Raw genomic sequence first — 19,569 nt, forward strand, 5'->3', positions numbered from 1 at the left:
TTCTCAACGCCGATTCCAAACCCGGTTCCACGTACCGTTCTGAACTTATCGTAAATCGTAACGGCCCGTTCCTCCCGTTCGGTCCGTCAAAGCGTCAAAGAGGCAGAAGATATTCTCTCTTAGGATAGGCAATGCGTCGATATTTACAACTCAATCCCTCGCGTATCTTACAATTCATTAAAAAGACGAACTAATCACGGGCCGCGTAAAGAGATCAACGGAAAATCGTAACAACCCGCGCAGACGCAGCCAACACACGCATATCACTGCTGCGTCGCGACGATACAAATCCTCTGAACGGAAAAAACGAAAAAAAAAACTATTGCACGCAACGAACGAGTATCCGCCGTCCTTCGATCGAACGATCCGCGACGAGCACGAGGATCAATTTCGTAGATCGTTCCCCTTGCAGTCACGAAACACGACCGGTCACTACCGATCACACAAACGATCTTTGATACATACAGGTGGCCATACGTTCTGTATCGTCTGCTTTATAACGTTCTACTACCGTACACTGCGAACGTTCCGAACATCGATCTGATCGGTACTGATCGGACGGACTCCCGTGCGATTAATAGAAACCTGCTTCTGGGAATTCGATAAATCCGCCACACCGAGATCACGCGAGCGATCTCGAATTCGGGACACGCTCCAGAGTCTCTTTGATCGATCCGTCGCGCAGCTTCGATCGGCGATCCCATCCACCTATCCATCGTATAATATTCGTATCGTTTCTCCCTTTCTTTTTTTTTTCCTGTGACCGTATGTACACCTCCTATGGACAATGTGTTCGTATGCACCGTTCGTAGTCTCGTTGATAATATAAATGCGTCGGTATACTCGTCGCTATATATCCTATATCAGACAGTAGTAAGAGTAGTGGTAGCAATAATAATGATTGGATTAATCCTAGAAACGATCTCGGTGGTTGTAACAGTGACAATAGTAGTAATAATAGTATCTAGCGGTAATGAGTACGCAATAATTAATAATCAAGTAGCCGTCGGTTTAGCAGAAGCAGCGTTTTTTTTCAGCGGGTTCGATATCGTCCTCAGTTTTCTCCTTAGGTTTCTTTATCATTTCATCATTGTTTTTGCGTTTTCTCTCGTTTTAACGTTAGTCGCTTAACGGTTACGTAAAACAGTTATACATTGTTTTTCTTGGTATGAGCGATACGATTCGATATACATCTAAGCTAAATCCATCCGTCGTCTCCGATCATACTGTGTGTGTTTAAAGTCTTTTTTTACATATCTTAGAGATGAGGTGACCACATCAACACGTTCCTTAAATGATAGAAATACGGTTCCTTTCTCTCTCCCTCTCTCTTTCTCTCTCTCTCTCTCTCTCTCTCTCTCTCTCTCTCGTTCATGCGCGTTTTATTTACATGATGACTGCGCGGCGATCGATGCCGCCGGCCTTAATACTTACGTGGTATAAGTTCGTTATGTACAAAAGATATCGCTATGAGTTACGAGTCCGTGCGCGATCGGTCGCCCAGACTTGACTGATCATCACCGGGGGCTGCGTTTTAGATACCGTTGTAACATTTACTAACAGTCTATACAGTCGTCGGCGTGCGCTCACCGACCGACGACACTCGGATCACCCGATAATTCGTAAAAACATTGTCTTCTATCGATTATCTCCCTTTTTTCCCGCGGGAAGCACTCTAACGTGCAACCCACCGACCGGAAGTCCTTGGTACCGGAAAGAGGAGGACTCTCCCTTTCCGTCGCGATCGATTACCAATTTTCCCGACATTTTACGTTCACGTTCAACGCCACAGAGTTCGTTCGAAGATTGGCAATCGCGCGGTTCCATACCGTCCCAGTTAAACGGTATGTACATTCATTGTTCGTCACAACGATCGGTCACTGCGCGAAACGCGTCCGAGACCCGTTGTAACCGATCATCGAGTTTTAAGGATGGTCTCAGATGGGTGTCGGTAGGACCGTGAAATCCTGAAGGGCGGTCTTCACCGTCTCGTATATCGGCCTGTTCGCCTCGTCCGCGCAATAACCGTCGGCGGTGCACAGCGTCTGCAGCTTCGTCAGGTAACTGTCGAAGTTCTCGTGGCCCATCTTTTCCTGCGGTCCGCCCGGGGCGTTCGGTATTCGCACGTGCTCCAACAGCGTGATCATGTTATCGCGCAGCGACTGGAAGTACTCGTTCACGTTGGTGTTCCGCGTGGAGATCACCGCTGTTTCCTACAGAGACACAAAAGCCCTGGTTTAGAAACGACATCGCGCAATCTATACCGGCGACCGGTACGGGGACACTCCACGTTCGCTTTCGCAGATAACACTCGACCAACGTGCAGGCAAACTAGCACGAAACTCTCGAGAAACATTGGATCATCCGTATCTGAGGAGTAATTTAAAATTCTAGTTCGAAACTCTGATAATTAAAGATCTACGGCACAGTAAAGTTCAAAGTCCGACGGGTAAAAAGTTCCGACTTCGAAATCTTCATTCACGAACGATTGATTGAACATTCTACCACAGTAGATGATTCAATTGTTAGAGCCACATAGATTTTGCATTAAAACAGACAATTGTCGAATGGAACATTTCTTATTGATTTCCTACTATACACTGATATTTCCTCGAGATACGGTTCTAATGGTTTGATCAGTCTGTAGTTAGGCAACGAGGGATGGACCCGCGAAGCTGTTTTTGATTTTGGGTTAACAATAAGAATTGCGGAAGATTCTGAGGTTGAGTTTTTCGAACACCGCGGCGAGTTCTCTGCGTTGTTAGTCACCGGAAGTGTGGGTGTCTCCGGTATCGTCGCACGGTAATAATCGATTACCGACTGAGCAAAACCGTACTGACCTTTTCACCTTGCTTCAGCTGATTCTCCATGGCGGTGATATCGGAGCGCAAGCGCAACATCTGCGATTCGACCCGAGCGTTCTCTCTCTGGAGCTCCGTAATCTCGGCCTCCAGTGTGTAGAGATCCTCGCCCTGACCACTGGCGGTACCGCTACCACTCGTGTTACCCTGACCCGTACCCACCGCACCCCCGTGAGCCGGACCACTGGTGTCCACTCCTGAATAGAGGACATACATCGTCCACTTTTAACAGACTGTCTGTCTCTTTCGGACATGTCGTTTTCTCTACTTCCAACAGTTTCCTCTCCGACCACGTGTCCGCGATACATTACGTTCGATTACAGAAATTTATGACCATGATCGTTACAATGACCCCGTCGAGGACGTTCGTTGTCAAGGGAAACCGTCGGAAGACCAGCCTTCAACCCAATCACGACTCGAAGCTCGTTAGAGCTCTGTCCACGGCAGTGACTCGATGTTACAGAGAAATGTATATAATTTACGATTACGTCACTTAACAGGTGTGCGGGAAACGTAATGGAGGGTGTCCCACGGAAAAGGGTTGCATCTTTCAAATGGTTTGAATCGCGAGGTGAATCTGTACAATCGGAAACCTGGATGGTTGTTGACGCTCAATCGTCGCTATCATGTTTGAAAACTTCTGCGTTCGTTTCGAATGGAGACTCATAGTTTTCCCGAGTGATTTTACTTAATGAGAATGCATTGGTCACAATTGTATACTGTGTGTTTCCTGAACAATATTCTAAACATTTGATGAAACTGAAAGGCATTACGGTACTTTTTCGTTATGTACAATGTGAACAATTGTGTCTCGGGAAGAGAGAGAGAGAGAGAGAGATGTGTTTCCAATTGCAGAAAATGTGCACGAGGATTGTTGCGACTGCATGCATGCGCGTAAACAAATGACAGTGATTATAGGAAGCTGGAGCATCAGAAACCATCCAATCTTGGATTATACTATCGATGAGGGGCGGAACCTTTTCAAAGACAAAGCGCGTCCCTAGTTCTGTGTGACACCCTGTATATACACAATAAGATGTGAGAATGTGGCGAGCATGTAAGTAGCGCCGGGAAAGCTTCGGACAGCGATTTGGGTTGGCCCGGTCGAGAAAAACGTTTATACGTACAAATATGGTATATATATTTTCGGAAAAGAATTGTCTCGAATGGTTCGCTATTCATGATCGTGTTTGCCAAGCAAGTATACTACTGTAATTGGTCCCAAGTCGCTACATTAGGATTTGTCTGAAATATGGGATCGGTACGGTTTCTTCTGCTAATAGTTCGTGCTTGACGTGATACAGAGACAAGTCTGAGGCGTTTTTCTTTTGTTCTTTTGCTCTTTTTACAAGATGTTTTTCCTCATGAACAGTCATCGACGGGCGCACGAACCTGACAGGAGTGCCGCAGGAGCAGAGAATGATCGGGAACGATGTTAGGGTGTTTGAGGTAGCGTGAGGTGCCATCATACCAGATAGAAGAAAAAAATGGGAGACACCGAGTGCTGGCCTTTCGCCTAGAATCATTTTCATAGTACTCGTCTCGCGACGAAATGCATATATATCTTTTTCTATCGCCGTTATCGGGCTACGCTAGGACTAGAGAGAAGGAATCAGCGGCTGCTCGTCAACACTCGGTCGTCATCTCGTTAAAGAAAAAATTACTGGTGTGTGGATTCTTGTATGTAACACCGAAAACACATAGAAAACAAATGGCGAGTACGTCAGTCCCTTACCTTCAAATGTAAATGTTCTCCTCAAAGGTATATGGCAGGAAAGGAGCTGATCGTGATCCCAGAATAAATCAGAATATATTATTTTTCATTAATATGACATACGGTTGCTTTTCGTTCTGTTTTCGTTTGGCTTTACATTCTTTCGTATCTCTTGCACATAATAATCATTGTGGGAGAGGTGGGCTCTAGGTGGAGAGAGGCGAAGGTAGGTAGGTAAAGGGTAGAATTCACAACCGGAGGAGGTAATAGTGAGCACAAGTGGATCTCGGGTACGTTCAGTTCTGGTGTATCTCAGGGGGGAACAAGTCTATTCTCTTAGGTGTCTATTCGGTGACGCGGACACGTCACCTGGACACTGATATCTTACAGAAGAAACGGGAAAGCGAGAACTGAACGTGACACTCAATAAGTAAAGAACGACAACAGAAGTAGCAGAATGTATATATATATGTAAATGTGTATATATATATACAGGTAGACAGGAGTGGGGGCTGGGAGCAGGGAGGAGGTTACTCTTGTTGGTATGACAGCACATCATTGCGTGAAGAGTAGAGTATGGCATAGCACGGGATCAAAGTCGGGGGTCATTTATGCACAAAGTTTACAAATAAAGGTCCATCATTTTGTCACGGTTTCGTCGTCGACACTCGTCCAAACGTTTAGGCGAGCTTCACGCGCTCGTCTTTCCGTTCGTTCGGACATGTCACTCGTCAATTTTACCGTGCACGCGTTTGGACAAGTGCGACGCGGAAGCATAGAAAAGAATAAAAGGCAAACTTCGGATGACCATGCCTACTAGATATACAACACGGGTGTCCCGTCTACTTTGGTAGGCAAATCAATCGTCAAAGTATACGCGCTGTTGGCGCCGTCACTCGGCGTGAACCGCGTCCTCGATCCGCGTGCAGGAGCTCGATAATCGGACAACAACATAATTCTCATCGACGACTCGCTTCACGCAGAGCCGGCCCGTCAACTTTATCACTCCCATTCCTCGATCATCAGCGGTCGGGCATTGATAATCGGTGACATCGATCATCACGTCAGAAGCAGCTTGATCCTCACCGGGGATTCCTTTGCTGAACATGGCCGACATGTCTTCGTACTTCGGCTTCTTCGCTCCGTAACCGGCCAGGGGACAACCAGAAGCGGACCTGTGGGTCGCAAACGATCCGTTTATGTGCCCCATTCCGTCGCAGCCCGGTGTCGGACAATTTACACCCTCGAACTTCATCGCCGTTGCTGCAGCTACTGCTGCTTTGTGCTGCTCCACGGTGCCCCCTGACTCCAACAGTCGTGGTTTATTCCTGTTCGCGTGAGGGCAGCCGGACGCGCTGCAACAAGAGTCCGCAATGTTAGCATAATCGGGCCTGTGTTCGCTGTGTCGCGTCTTTTCGTCGCCAAACTTAAGAAAGAACCCAAACCTTTCTCTCGAAACTGCTTCCCGTTCCTTGATTTTATCGCGTAACGATTGATCGATAGCCCAACATAAATTTTTGAAGACTTCATTGGATTTTAGATTGTAATTGCGTCGAGTGTTTTGTTATAAACTTTCGTATCGTCTAAATTATTTTATCGCGCACAACAAACGAAACCGATGGACGGAATACGAAGTTTTCGCTCGGGATTGTTGTTCCTCTTTCGAATTTGTTGGTAGCTCAACACGAATTTCTAAAGACTTCGTTGACTCGTTTTCATTAGTTCGCATCATGCCAAATTCTCGTGATTGTCTTTGTTTGGTTCGAGTAACTTTATTATTCTTTGTTGAACAAGCAAAAACGAAGGAAGAATATCAATTTCGCTGTCGAATTTTGTCCGTAGTTTCGAATATAAATCTTTCACGACTTCGTTTAATTCTAGCTCGTACTACGTATCAATGCATTAGAGCGAATCAACATCGAGTGAACATCAAGTAAGAATTCAAACTTGTCCCGGAAGAATGGTTTACTTTTATAAATTGAAGATTTCATTTGAATTTCAGCTTGTATCGTATCAGAATGCTTGCGACATTCCACTGCCCGGTCAGAGAACAATTGTTTCGCAAACGAAAATAAGTTTGACGATGGTTACTCGAAAGTTTGCTACTGTAACGAAGCGTACTTGAAGCTTGTTCAAACGTGCTCAGACTACGGAAGTGTTTGCAATCAAGGAAAATTTTGAAATTCAGAGAAAGAAGTCTAAGAAAGCGGACGAACGAAGGGAAGGTTCCATTACGGTATATATATAGAAGTCATTGTATGATTCGTTTTGGAAATGCTAGAAGGCCGAGCGAGACAACGCGACGCGACGCGACGCGACAGTTCCCGAATCGAATTAGAGCGAATTTCGTTCTTCGTTTCAGAGTCTTGAATACAATTAGAAACGTTCCGTAGATATTCGCGCGAGAAAACGACAGAAAGTCTTACCTGCGATGGGACAAGAATTTGCCAGTAGCATGGCCAGACCCGTCGCAACCGGGGATTGGACATCTGTAGTCCGAAAAGCCAACACCACCATTACCAACACCATACAATCCATCCACACAGAGAGCGAGCATGAAATGAGCGGAAACCGCTAGTTATTAGTCAGCGTCTTCGTCTTCGCGCGCTTGGGAAATGGACGGGGTTAAAGGGATATACGGCGGAAAGGGTTGGCAGCATCCCTTTTCGGCCTGCTGGTGGATCTTAGTACGTGCAATGTGGTCAGGAAGATAACCACGTAGCTACGTGCAACGTGCGAACACGGTGAAAGCGCAAATTGAGATCGCGATTACGAGCAATACAACAAGTTGCAGAGTTTGCAAGAGACTGGTATCTCCCTCGATTAATTCTACGGCTGTCTGCCGATAAGATCCGAGTCAATTGCGCTGATTTCGGATTAGCCCGAGAATTTTGTTGCCGACAGTTATCTACAGCGGTTTCGAAATTAGTGGATATCGGCTGAGAAAGCAGCGAGGATTAGAAGGGATCGTTTCATTTGGAGAAAGAGATAGAGAGAGACAGAGAGTGAGAGAGAGAGAGAGAGAGAGAGAGAGAGAGAGAGAGAGAGAATAATGCCGATCACGAAGACAGACCTTAGAGGTTCAGAGTCCTGTCCATCCCGCGGCTTGCTCTTCGGTTTATTGGCACGAGGACATCCGGATAAACTTCTGTGGGAGGAATAGTTGCCAGTCACGTGGCCAGATCCGTCGCAGTTTGGCGTAGGGCACTTCAGCTCCTGGGAATGTGCCTGGATCTGCGAACGATCGGCCCGCGGGCAACCGGACAGGCTGTAAACGAAACAAAAAGACTCTGCTGTTCAAACTCGTTCCAATTATACCATGACGATTCTGCGCTACTCGTCGTGCCTCCCGACGAAATTCTCTCGATCGTCGTTCGACAGCGTTCGATGGTACCGATCAGTAGCGCACCAATCCCCATGGTCAGAGCCACGAACGCACACCTCAGATACATCCAACGATGGCTTCAGCAACACATCGCATGCAAGTTACGCGACGTTGCCAAGAAGTCTCGGGTACTTACGGCCGGCCTTCGGGCGTCGAAGAGGATCTCGATGGGTCTGTTCGAATCCCGTTTCATCGATCACGAAAATGTCGCGTTTATCCCTCGCACGCTTCTCAAAAGTAAATACACAAGAAATTCTAGGGTATCACGCCCAGTTTAGCCTTGTGCGTGTCTCATTTCTTTTTTCAGGTATAGACTTTATTCAACGTTTTTCTAGGAATAGAGCTTGGGTGAATATTGATCGAGGAGTGTACGAGGGTTACGTTCGAGGTAACGCGTGTCGTGGAGAATTTAACACACCGAGATCGTCTAACCCGGGCTGCTGAAATCATCGGATCGCAGCCTTCTACACAGTATTTTCTTGGACGACTTGCCTTGCGTCCAGTTCGAACGAAGACATTGAAGAAAGGCTCGAGACTCGACGATTTTCCGTCTGTTTCGAGCAACGCGAATGCTTCTTAGACCCCAACAAAATAGCTACCCCTGGCTAGTCGTGTGAATGGTAGTCGCACAGTCGAAACGGGCAATCAACGATGTATATTTATTGTAGGTATATATATATAAATATTATATATATTGTATAGATAGATATATATATATAAATATGATAGCATGCAAATGGCAACGCCGTGTTCCAGTTGGATCACTCATGAGGTGTCGCTCGTACGATCGATGGCATCGCGTTCACGGGGTTCGTGTCAATACAAGGTTAGCCTTACTCTAGGAACACTGAAGGGGAGAGCAGGGAGCACACTCACACCTGACCCCAGTGAAACTCGTCAATTGCCAATTGTTTCATTTCTCTGCGGTTCCCACGAGTCGACAAGTGAGCACGCGTTTCGCCGGACGTTTGCGGTGGCAATCGTCCGAATTCGTCAACAAAACGGACTGTGCGTTTCTTTCAGTCCTGGTCATTATTTATTATCCTCGGTCACTATCACGGCTCTGCTCTGACATGGTCATTGGCAACAGTTCGCTACGAGGCTGCCCACTCGAGGCTGGCGAAGCGGTTCTTTAACGGGCGGGTTTCCTTTTCTTTTTACGGTGAGATTCGTATACGTATGCGAGGTGTGTCTAAAACATCACGAGACAGATATCGGTCCTCGGACGTCCGTCATGGGATCGGTACCCTCTATTTTACCGACTGCATTCATCTCAATTCGATGCAGCTATCACGAGCTACTTCGCTGCCGGTTCTATGCAAGCGTGATACAATAACGCGTCACGAAAACGCAACAGTCACCACTAGACCAGCGTTGTGCGACTAAATTTTGTGTCAAACTGACAGAAAATCGGAGAGAAACGTTCAACAAGGAAAAACAATATATCAAATTTATTATTGAAATGACCTGGGAATTGTTCGGCCTGAAATTGGCCGCTGCATTACAATAATGCACCGTCTTGCACTGTCAATGAGTTTTCGCCTAAAGAAGGTATACCACAACCTGTATACTCTCCAGATTTGGGACGATGCAATTTTCCTCTTTTTCCAAAAATAAATAACATCATTTGGCCACCGTAGGTAACATTTAAGAGTTTGTAACCGATCAACTGGAAGCGGTTGCGACAGAAGAATTCCAGCATTGTTTCCAGTAGTGGGAACATTGTACAGCTATGTAATGATATTGTCTTGAACGGGATAATGCTAATCTTCTATCAGACGAGGTGCAAACGTTTACACCGAGCCAGTCTCATAGCTTTTTAGACATACCTCGTACACGCAACACGTCGGATGCGTCTGATATGCGAATATCGAGCGTAATTGAATCGAAACAAAAGACAGACTTCGTGGAAGCATCGTAAACGCGTCTGGCCATCACGATCGCAGTCTTCCAATGATTTTGCCATCCCTTTTCGTAGGGGTCGGGTCAAAACAGGGAGCAAACGGTACTTCATTCAACACGAAACTCATCTACACACTTTGGTATAATATTAATCGTAATCAACGCAGTGAGAGGGGGGGTGTGTGGGCGGATAGTGAAGGCAGGAGTGAATGTGAGGGGTGGGGTTCACGTACTCAAACAAGGTACACAAATATAGTGAGAACAGTGGAACAGATCAGAGAGACAGACCGTGGAGAAATAATATAAGGAAACATAAACAAGAGAAAGAGAGAAAACAAAGGAAAGTAAACGTATACAGTTGCTGCTAATTATAACAACGGGTGTCGTACACGTATAATATTATAATATAGATATATGCAACAATATCGAGTGGGTAGTACAAGACTGGTTCAGCTAGGAATGTGGAAGGTGGTCGGGGTATATTCTAGACAAATGATCAGTGTCACAAAACACTTAAGAAGCCACTACGCCACGGAACCATCAATATGCATCGATGCAAATAAACCCATCTATGTATAATAATCTCGCAATTCTCGGTGAAAATACAATTGATGTGACGTGAGTTGGTACGTGTGTCTCTGCGTATTCACGTGTGGACCACTCGTCGCGAACCGTCACAAAACGAGGTCTCGCTATAACAGGATCATACTACTTCAGGATGTCTGCGTTTGGACCGAATTCGGGGGTGGGCTAGGGAATCTACGCGTGTGTGTCTGTATGTATTGGCTCGTGTAACGTGAAATGTCGGATTTCAAACCATCTGTACAATTTGATTGTGCAAATGTTTTTTGATTGAACGTTGACCAGTTGCATATCTCCAGAAAAGTGATCCATGAAAAAATTTTTTTAATGATATTTTAATGGAAATTATACCAACATATTCGTGACACAGAAGTCTTCGGATAATAGAACAGTTATCTAGCTGCAATTATAGATTAAATCGTTACCGATTTGTATAATGGATCGCTTTAAATTGAATTATACAGGGTGTTCGACTACAGGAGAGAGAAAATTTAAGGGGTGGTTCTCCAACACAATATAAGAAGAAAATGAAGAATAAAAGAATTACAATTTCGGTCATAAAAATTGCGCGTGGCTGGAAGAACGCCAGCACGCGGCATGTCAACATTCAAACGAAAAACCAATTGAACGATCAAATTGCAGACGATCGGAAGCCTGTCATATCATATCACACGACCCGGTTCAATGTATGAACGTGTCGTGTTCGTGTAGAGCGTGCGTGCGTGCGTGCTGCATCGCTATATCAATATAGAAATATACACAATCGGATGTCGTCGTTCATGTAAATTGTCAGTGTCAATTGCCAATGCTGCCTTGCCTTCTGTGGGTAGCGTAGTTTCCCGAGACATGACCCATGCCATCACAGGACGACGTGGGGCACTGTATCAGCTCCTTGCCATCGCGACCACGAGGGGCGGGTCGAGGCGCGAAATTCAACGAGTGCCGCCTCATATTCATACTGCACCGAACAACATCATCATTCAATGAAACAGAGTTCAACGCGATTGCTCGTCTCTCGTATGCCAAACCGGTATAACACGTAAAAATCGTCCCGTTCCTTGTATCGGACAGTTCTATTCTCGATAACCACGTTGCACGATGGATCACGACTAATTCTAGAGGTGTGCGACAACCCGAAAATGTCAAGACGGGTCAAAAATTTTATTCGCGATCGGGACGTGTTCCCGAAAATTTCGAGATTCTCGAATTCATCGGGATTTCTGAGAATAATCGAGGTTTCCGAGCATATGCGGGTTCTAGAATACATCAGGACCCTCAAATATTCTAGGGAATCCCTAATACTTTCGGGAAACCCGATATATTCAAGAATCTTGAAATTTTCGGGACCATTGTGTACCCGACATTTTCGGGTTCTCGCATACCTCTATTAATCGCGTTGTATTTCAACATCTACTGTTCGTCCACGAGAAGAATGGCCGCGAAATGACAGAAAGGCGACACGATTTCTCCGAGACCCCATTCTTAATGCTAGCACAGCTCTGTTCCACTCACACTCGATTCATTTGTTTTCCTCGTTAAGCGATTCGGACTATTGCGAAGTACAGTAGTGCACAATTAACCGTCCGCAGTGGGGACCGGACAAGGACGCTGAGGTGACATCAACTGCAGGAAGGAAAGGGGATGTATGCGGGTGCGATACCGATACCTGGCATGTATCAAGTTCCAATCGGCCCGTTCGAAGCTCAGTCGAAAATCCAATACTTTGGAATGCGGAGGCCAACGGCGGACGCTTAATACTTTATTTACCGGTAGCCTAATAATACACTTTTCAATAATTGCACTGTACCGAAAGGAAGCTTAACAATTTTCTTTTACGTAATAATTTCAAACGAATCTATTACATTATGTTACTGGAGATGATTTGTCGATTTACGATTGCAGTTCCCATTGCTGTTGAAAGATCTATTGAAAATTCCTTAGCCACGACTTTCGGAAGTTATGAAATAATCACCGGTTATTAAATTTTGACCAGATTCCGAGATTCATTTTTATTGTGCTATAGTCGAACTAACCAAATTTTACGTGGATTTTTAGGGTACAGAAACGTTAAATATTTGAATTTTCCAGTTTCAATTTCATTCCTTAAGTTACTTTGATTTTATAGAAATTTTTTAAGACAGTATTCGACATTTAACGTATTAAGTGTACGCTACTGTACTTGTAAGGCAGAAGTAGGGGGGGCATCGAGTAGTAGGGATTCCTAAAAGTTTCTCCGTGCCTTCTTCTCGTGGATGACGAATGATACTGATTCCCCATCGGTTTTATCGTCATCCACCGTGCTGCATCGCGTTACAACGCGTTGCATCGTGTCGCGTCGCATCGTTAGAGAACGGGATGGCAACCCGGAAAGTTTTATTGCGCCTCTCGCAACTTTTCCTTACTCCTCCGCGGCGAAGAGGGAGGGGTGCCTCGTGTATGATGGCGGGCGTGATAGCGACATATGAGAGAGAAAAAAACATTCTGAAAAGTTCGGCCACGGTGGAGAAAGAGCAGGAAGAGAGCTGCGACGAGAGGAGAGGGAGAGAGAGAGAGAAAGAGAGAGAGAGAGAGAGAGGGATGAAGGGATGGGGAGCGGAAGGAATATACGCGCGGATCAGAGCCCGAAAGCAGTTTGCTTCTGCTTTTTTCTCGTCTCCTCGTAGTCTCGTAGATGAACGAACTACCGCCGGCTATGAGAAGCCTCGAAAACCTCGATGGCCCTTGAGTGGCCACGATATTGCCGGGCAACTGAGCCGACGGATGCGGACTTGAGTGCAATCCAACGGTACACCCCTGGAACGCTCTACCTTCGTATTTTCCCAACCTCCGTCTAACCGCTATCCTCTGCCTTCGATTAAATGATAAGTCGCGATTCTTCCTTGTCCGTCGTAGTATCGCAGTTTATTATCGGGAACGGTTATTACGGTGTAACGAAGCTGTTGTTGTCGAGGGTGTGTATTCCGGAATATTTGGTACTTACGACTTTGAGAAAGGACAGCAAGTAGACCAACAGGATTAGACATTTTTCAAACTCAATTAGATATTTCGTTGCTAATTTAATGTATACTGTTCAGATATTATACGGTGGGCATCGTAAAAATGGTATCTATAGACTCAATGATACTTCTCTAGTGGACACTATTGGAGCTAGATAAACAATTTTGATAATTGCGTCGTTTCTTGCTTATAAAACTCAAAGAAAAGAATAGTTAGTGTCGCTCGAGTCTTCAAAATTGAGTCGACGGAGACCGCATTGTTGTAAACTCGAGTGTTGGCACAGTCTGCGATTGATTCCCAATATTAATGACCGTCTTCGTGTATAGATACAAAGAAGGAAGCCAACCCCACTTCCACTAGTGGTGAAACGATAGCATGCAATATCCATTGAGTGACAAAGTATACTTTTGTACCCCCTGTGTGCCAACTCCTGAGCTTTCAATAATGGTTCTCTAAAATTGCAGCCTATTAAAAATAAATACCAAAAATGCAAGGGTCGTAGGTACGCTAAATCTTCTAGGGTTAATTTCGCGACTTGAAGCAGTCCTCGGAGGAACCAGTTCTGATTAGGTAAGCTAGCATGAGTCTTCCTAGGGTAAATTGCGCGTCTCGAACGAGTCCTAGGAGGGATCAGGTCTGATCAGAGGATGTGTTTGTCAGGGTCGATCGGAGGATCGAAAAAAGACGAGAGCAGTTTCGCCGGGCGGCATCCGAGGTGCATTTCAAGGATCTAACCACGACGGGACGACGGGACGGGGTCTCGCCCCATAATCCAGTGCGGTGGCAACTGATTATACCCCACCTCCCCTGCCGACCTTATCCACCCTTGGCAGCTCACCGCCTCCCACACCCTCGTTCCACCTCTCGCCTTATGCGCCGCCGAACCGCGCCTTCTCCACCATACCGCCCAAGCTTTACGTCAATTAGAATAAGGTTGGCACTTTCGGTACGAAGAGTAATTACTTTAATTAACAAAATGGAGGTAGGTATGCGCGACCTGCGCCTCCTCCTCCCTCTGCGCCGACGTTAGCCGCCCCCGTCGTTGCCTACGTGCCTTTTCGGCCGCGAATACGCTATATATGTTTCGCGAGAGAGATTCGCGCGACCCTTTCCGCAAGGCAAGTACCAAATCCGCGACGCTCGCATGCACGGTGTTCCTCGTGGACGTTTGTCCGGCTCATTTGGTCACCGTCGACCCACCAGAGTTGAACGTTCGCTACGATTTTAATTCCGATTCCAGTGCCTCTCATTCTACTGCGTGACCGATGGTTAGAGACACCTGCGATGTCGTTGATTACACAAGTTTTTCAATTCTTCATTTTGTATTCTTTCTCGACATTGAAGAAGATACAATCAACTCTGGATTCTGTCTTGAATACCCAGAAAATAAAAAGACAAACACTTCTATCGTACCTTTGACTTTAATACAATTTTAGGATTTTAACACTTGTTTGTAAGGCATACAGCCTCAACAAAGCCTCAACACGGTGGAGCTAGTTCTCTAATTTACCATTATTGTGGTTGTAAAGATGCATTCATGGTTAATTGCTCAATGAATATATTTCTTTGAACATATACTATAATAAAATCTGCTAAAAGTCTAACTAAAGTCTACTCTTTAAGTCGAGATGGTTATTTTTATGATATAATAGCAATGATTGAATATAATCTCTCGAAACGTATATTGTAAAAATCTTTCAAAGCTTCCACGAAAGCAGACGTAATTCTGAGAAACAATTTTGTATTTTATAAGTGCAATCCACGAAGAACCAGGTCGAAAAGAAATACACTTGAAATAAAATGTTTTGAGACCGCAACAACAACGCAAGTGTCCGTAACATAAGATCTCAAAAAGCAACAATTTAATTTGATTGATACAAGGATTTACGTTTAAGCTAGTAGAGGTTTCTTGGATACTTTTCACAGTTCGGAACGTCGAGCTTCTGATGAACCGGAAACGTCATTTTAGCAACCGCGACGCTACGATTTATGGGAGAAGAAGTCATTATGTTCCTTACCTATCGTCTTTACCGACGGGTTTATCAAGAGGTCCAACCGTGTGTTGCGGTGGCGGCATACTATAGCAAGGTGTCGGCGTGTATCCTGCTGGGATTTGGTAACCGGAAGTCACAGGTCCGCCGGGATAAGTTGCACCGCAATTGTAGCCAGTGGTGGGATACGGGGTGTAAGTGTTTCCAGGGTATTCTGGTTGAACACCTGTCATACCGTAACCTGGATGCGGGCTCATCGGTCCATATCCTGTCAACAAAAACAATTTAATTCACAATTACTATAATTTAACAGCTAAATTCTTCCATCTTTACTGTGCAGAAAGAATAATCATGTCAGTTTCAGATCAAATTAAATCCTGCTTCATTGTTTCTGCATTGATTTGGTTACTTGTCGACTTTTGAATTATCTATTACACTCGTTCTTGGGTTGGCCGCAAAATATTATCGTTTCTTTTTTCGGCATGGTGACAGTGTTGTGATATTGATAATGATCAGCAGATTTCGGATTTCATGCATTTATGACAAAAATTGGATGTAATATGAGATAGTAGGAAGATTAAATTTGTGTATTACTTAATGAAATTACAAAAGACAGACAGAGACTTCTATTTGGTTCCTATGATTCACAATTAATGCACAGAATTTTTCATTTTGCATAAAGATCCAACACTGGTTATTGTAGCGAACAGAAAATGAAATGAAAATGATCATTATAAACGGACAGGTACATTTAAAGATGTTATAATGTTACTGAACGTAAATGGACAGTACTTGTATTTTCTATAATTTAATTGCATCCGTTGAGAGCCGACAGAACGTGTTCAATTCTGTGGTACATTTTTTGAACTTCTTTCATAAAAGAACATGTATTTTTATACATTTCTTTTGCAGGTTTCATTTCACAAAGCAGCAGCAGCATTTCGGTAGAAGCACGGAAGAAGATGTAATTTTTTCGCTAGAAGTATAGAAGAAAATGCAATTTTTTCGCATAGCACGGTGGACACGATTATCAGATTTCGCAGTATAATTCATTATTCGGGATGCACCGGGAGCGTTTCAATTTTGACGAGGATCCCTTAATATGCTCGCGGGCCGCAGAGAGCCGGCACCGAGAGGAAGTGCAATAACGAAGCGAATAAAGAACTGTAACAAAACAGGTAGCGGTTGGCGAGCGGTGGAAGTTCCAGGGCGACCTGCGCGGCTTGATTAACCGTTGTAAAATCTACGCATTTATTTACCGAAAAGAATTCATTTCGTTCGCAGTGCAAATAGCCGTTGGTCGGGGAGGGCCGGCGTGGGTGCGACGGTCGCTTGGACACGACGACGTGCCGAACGAACGAAACGAAACGAACGAAACCAACGAACGAAACGAAACGAACGAACGGACGAACGAAACGTACATGCCGGTGTGTGCTCGAATGTTTCAATTTCAATAACTACTCCCCAGCGTCGGAGTCCGCACAATATTGGCCGCGCCGGACTTTTGCCGGCTACGTGTACGCGAAATATTGATAATTAACAATGGTCGTGTACTGCCACAGGGGGGATGGTCCCAGCAGGAAGGGTGCCCGCGCACATCCACGGTAAGGGTGGCCCACGGTGGAAAGAGGATGAGAGGAGCGAAAGAGACGGACAGGGACGAAGAGAATGGGCTGTAGGTTTGGAATGCCAAGGCACAGAGAGGCCGAGGAAAATGAGAGTCGGGGCCATAGGTGCCTATTATGGCAGTCATGTACTGTTCTGGCGAATTTTTATTCGACCATTGTAACCGCGTATCACTCTCTTTCTCTCTCCCTCTATCTCTCTCTCTCCCACCTCCTCCTCCTCCTCCTTCTCCTACCACACCATCCCGACGCCACCCCCGAGGGCGTCGAGCTCTTTGTCCTCTTTCGGATCCCTCATCCGCGGATCTCCTCGCTCGCGCAACCCCCTCGTATCGTTCACCGTTACACGTCGCCGATGTAGCGACATGCCGCCTGGCTCTCCTGTGTTTCGTGCGTGCACACCCGATGAAATTTAGAACACCGTGGACACCATGGTAGCAGACTGCCTCTCCTCTACCGTACACCCGTGGCTCCGCGTTTGACCCCCCCCCCCCCGAGCTCGTTGACATAATTCACTTCAGCGTCTCTGTTCTCTGCTCAACACGATTCCGATCCCCTCGGACCGCAACCATCCGAACTTGAGAACGCTCTCTATTCTTCCGAGCCGATAAATTGCGCGAAATGATCGAAAGATTCTGAAGATGTCAACCACTAATCGGTGGACGGGCTCTCCGAGGGTAAGCAATTTTTTAAAATTTTTAGATTGCGTTTGCGACGACAATGCATAGACGAAGTTGCTACGATGGCAAACAATTTTTTACTAAATTATTAAGCAAGAGAGACTGAAACTAAAAGATTCAGTGGTTTCAAGGATATCGATGTAACAAATTCTAATTCAAATTATTATACAGCTTGTCTCAGGATTTCCGTTTTCGAGAAAATCGAGATTGAAAATTCGACGGTAACGCGTGATATTGAATAGGAATCATCGGACGCGTCTGATCATGACCGGCCAATTCTACTTCCCCTGAACGCTAAGACTCGCGTAGTATCTTCGTTGTATGCATGTTATGCATTTTCTTCGAACCAAATTAAAATTGTATTCTGTTGCAATCGGCATACAGTCATTGGATACTATATAGGCGCAGAACAAGTATAACCTTCCTTCTCCTTTTAAGAACTTATAAATGACAAAGAAGTTCTAATCACTGGAACCGTAAAACCAATCGTAATGCAAGGGATTCAAGAATATGTTAATTTCCGGAGCTTTATTATCCCCCATCGAACCCGGTGATTGAATAATTACCTAAACGACAACGGCGTTCCAAAGGCAGGTTGTCGGCGCAGTTTAAACGACAAGGGAGTTAACAACGACTCGCCAAGATGAATGTTCGCGATAGGATGCTCGGGACAGTCGCGGGTCATAAAGCGTTACCGGGAGATGGATGATGAGTTGTCTGCCAAGTTAAGCGATAAACAGTGATAGCTCACCGGTGGGATCACGGTAGGCGTCCATGTAGTGGGAACCGCCACTGTCGGGGGTGCTTTCACGACTGTACGCAGTGACGTGCACACCGGGTGGCGGGAACCCTGGTACAGGCCTGATTCCTGGACCCCCGCTGAAGTTCACCGGCTCGTTCGCCGTCGAGAAGTCCACCGGCTCGGTTTGCTCCTCGATTGGTCTGGGTGCTGGATATCCTGGTCCAACCGGCACCGCAACAGCCTCACCGTGACCAGTTGGATACTGGGGGCTGGGCGCGCCGCTGTAATCAGATCACAGTGATGTACGACTTAATACTTCTTCCTGCTACCGCTGTTGTCGCAGTATTTTTTGAAATTCGAGAGATATAAGCTTTCTGAGACCTGTCTCCTAAAATGAATTTTTTGAGGAATTTCAGGTCTAGTTCAGAAGTTTGCTGGACTTTGTTAGAGATTAACGCTTGTGGCAATCTGTACTTGTCTTGTCTGTACTGCTGTTAAGTTGTTGCATATGAAATGTCCGATTTTAGAATGTAAATCTACTGCAGCGTTTCGATCAGGAAAAAATTCAGTTTCTACCGTAATACAATCAAGAGACCATACGTTTATTTAGAAGAAGATTATGTTTGTTCAACGTTACTGTCAAGTATCGGACACTTCATACTGTGACAATCTAATATCGCATATGTTAGTTTGTGTCTCTCAGACATTATTTTAAGGCAAGTGATGAACACTTCCATGTAACGATATTGTCAGGAAGATTGATGAATAGAAACCCGATATATTAATGATGGTACGATCTACAGTAAACCCACAACTATTCTAAGCTTCCCATTTCCGGTTCGAAAACAACTAACGAGAGGTTCAGAAATGATTTTTAACTATAATTCAAAAGATTTGTGATTACCTGTGGAGCCTGTTCACACTGAGATCTAGGGTCTGTCCCTGCGGACTCGGCACCTGGGGACTCGCCGTCAAATGTGGACTCGCTGCCGCTTGAGGACTGCCACCTACAGTTTGACCGCCACCATACTGTGGGCTTAGACTGTTGGAGCCGTACGGCGGTGCCTGTAAAAAGTAACAGTGTCTCTAT

The 19,569-nt window shown here is 45.4% G+C and overlaps 1 protein-coding gene across 11 annotated transcripts in view; it reads right to left on the reverse strand.

Annotated features, from left to right (window-relative positions):
- Positions 1 to 743: 743 nt before the first annotated feature.
- LOC143352728 (uncharacterized) overlaps positions 744 to 19,569 on the reverse strand; it is a 242,042-nt gene continuing 223,216 nt past the window's right edge. For 7 of the 11 annotated variants that reach the window (XM_076785462.1, XM_076785460.1, XM_076785467.1 and 4 more), the window contains 8 exons: positions 19,384 to 19,544; positions 18,489 to 18,760; positions 15,460 to 15,700; positions 7,649 to 7,843; positions 7,002 to 7,064; positions 5,662 to 5,930; positions 2,841 to 3,058; positions 744 to 2,213 (listed from right to left, as the gene is read on the reverse strand). In XM_076785462.1, the coding sequence (XP_076641577.1) occupies positions 1,938 to 2,213; positions 2,841 to 3,058; positions 5,662 to 5,930; positions 7,002 to 7,064; positions 7,649 to 7,843; positions 15,460 to 15,700; positions 18,489 to 18,760; positions 19,384 to 19,544 (1,695 nt within the window). In that variant the 3' untranslated portion in view covers positions 744 to 1,937. Of the gene's footprint in view, positions 2,214 to 2,840; positions 3,059 to 4,596; positions 4,643 to 5,661; positions 5,931 to 6,020; positions 6,047 to 7,001; positions 7,065 to 7,648; positions 7,844 to 11,062; positions 11,403 to 15,459; positions 15,701 to 18,488; positions 18,761 to 19,383; positions 19,545 to 19,569 lie in introns of those variants that run through there. The other 4 variants (XM_076785465.1, XM_076785468.1, XM_076785469.1 and 1 more) reach the window with 4 other exon arrangements.

This window comes from Halictus rubicundus, chromosome 3 (assembly GCF_050948215.1).
Source record: "Halictus rubicundus isolate RS-2024b chromosome 3, iyHalRubi1_principal, whole genome shotgun sequence".
Lineage (NCBI taxonomy): Eukaryota > Metazoa > Arthropoda > Insecta > Hymenoptera > Halictidae > Halictus > Halictus rubicundus.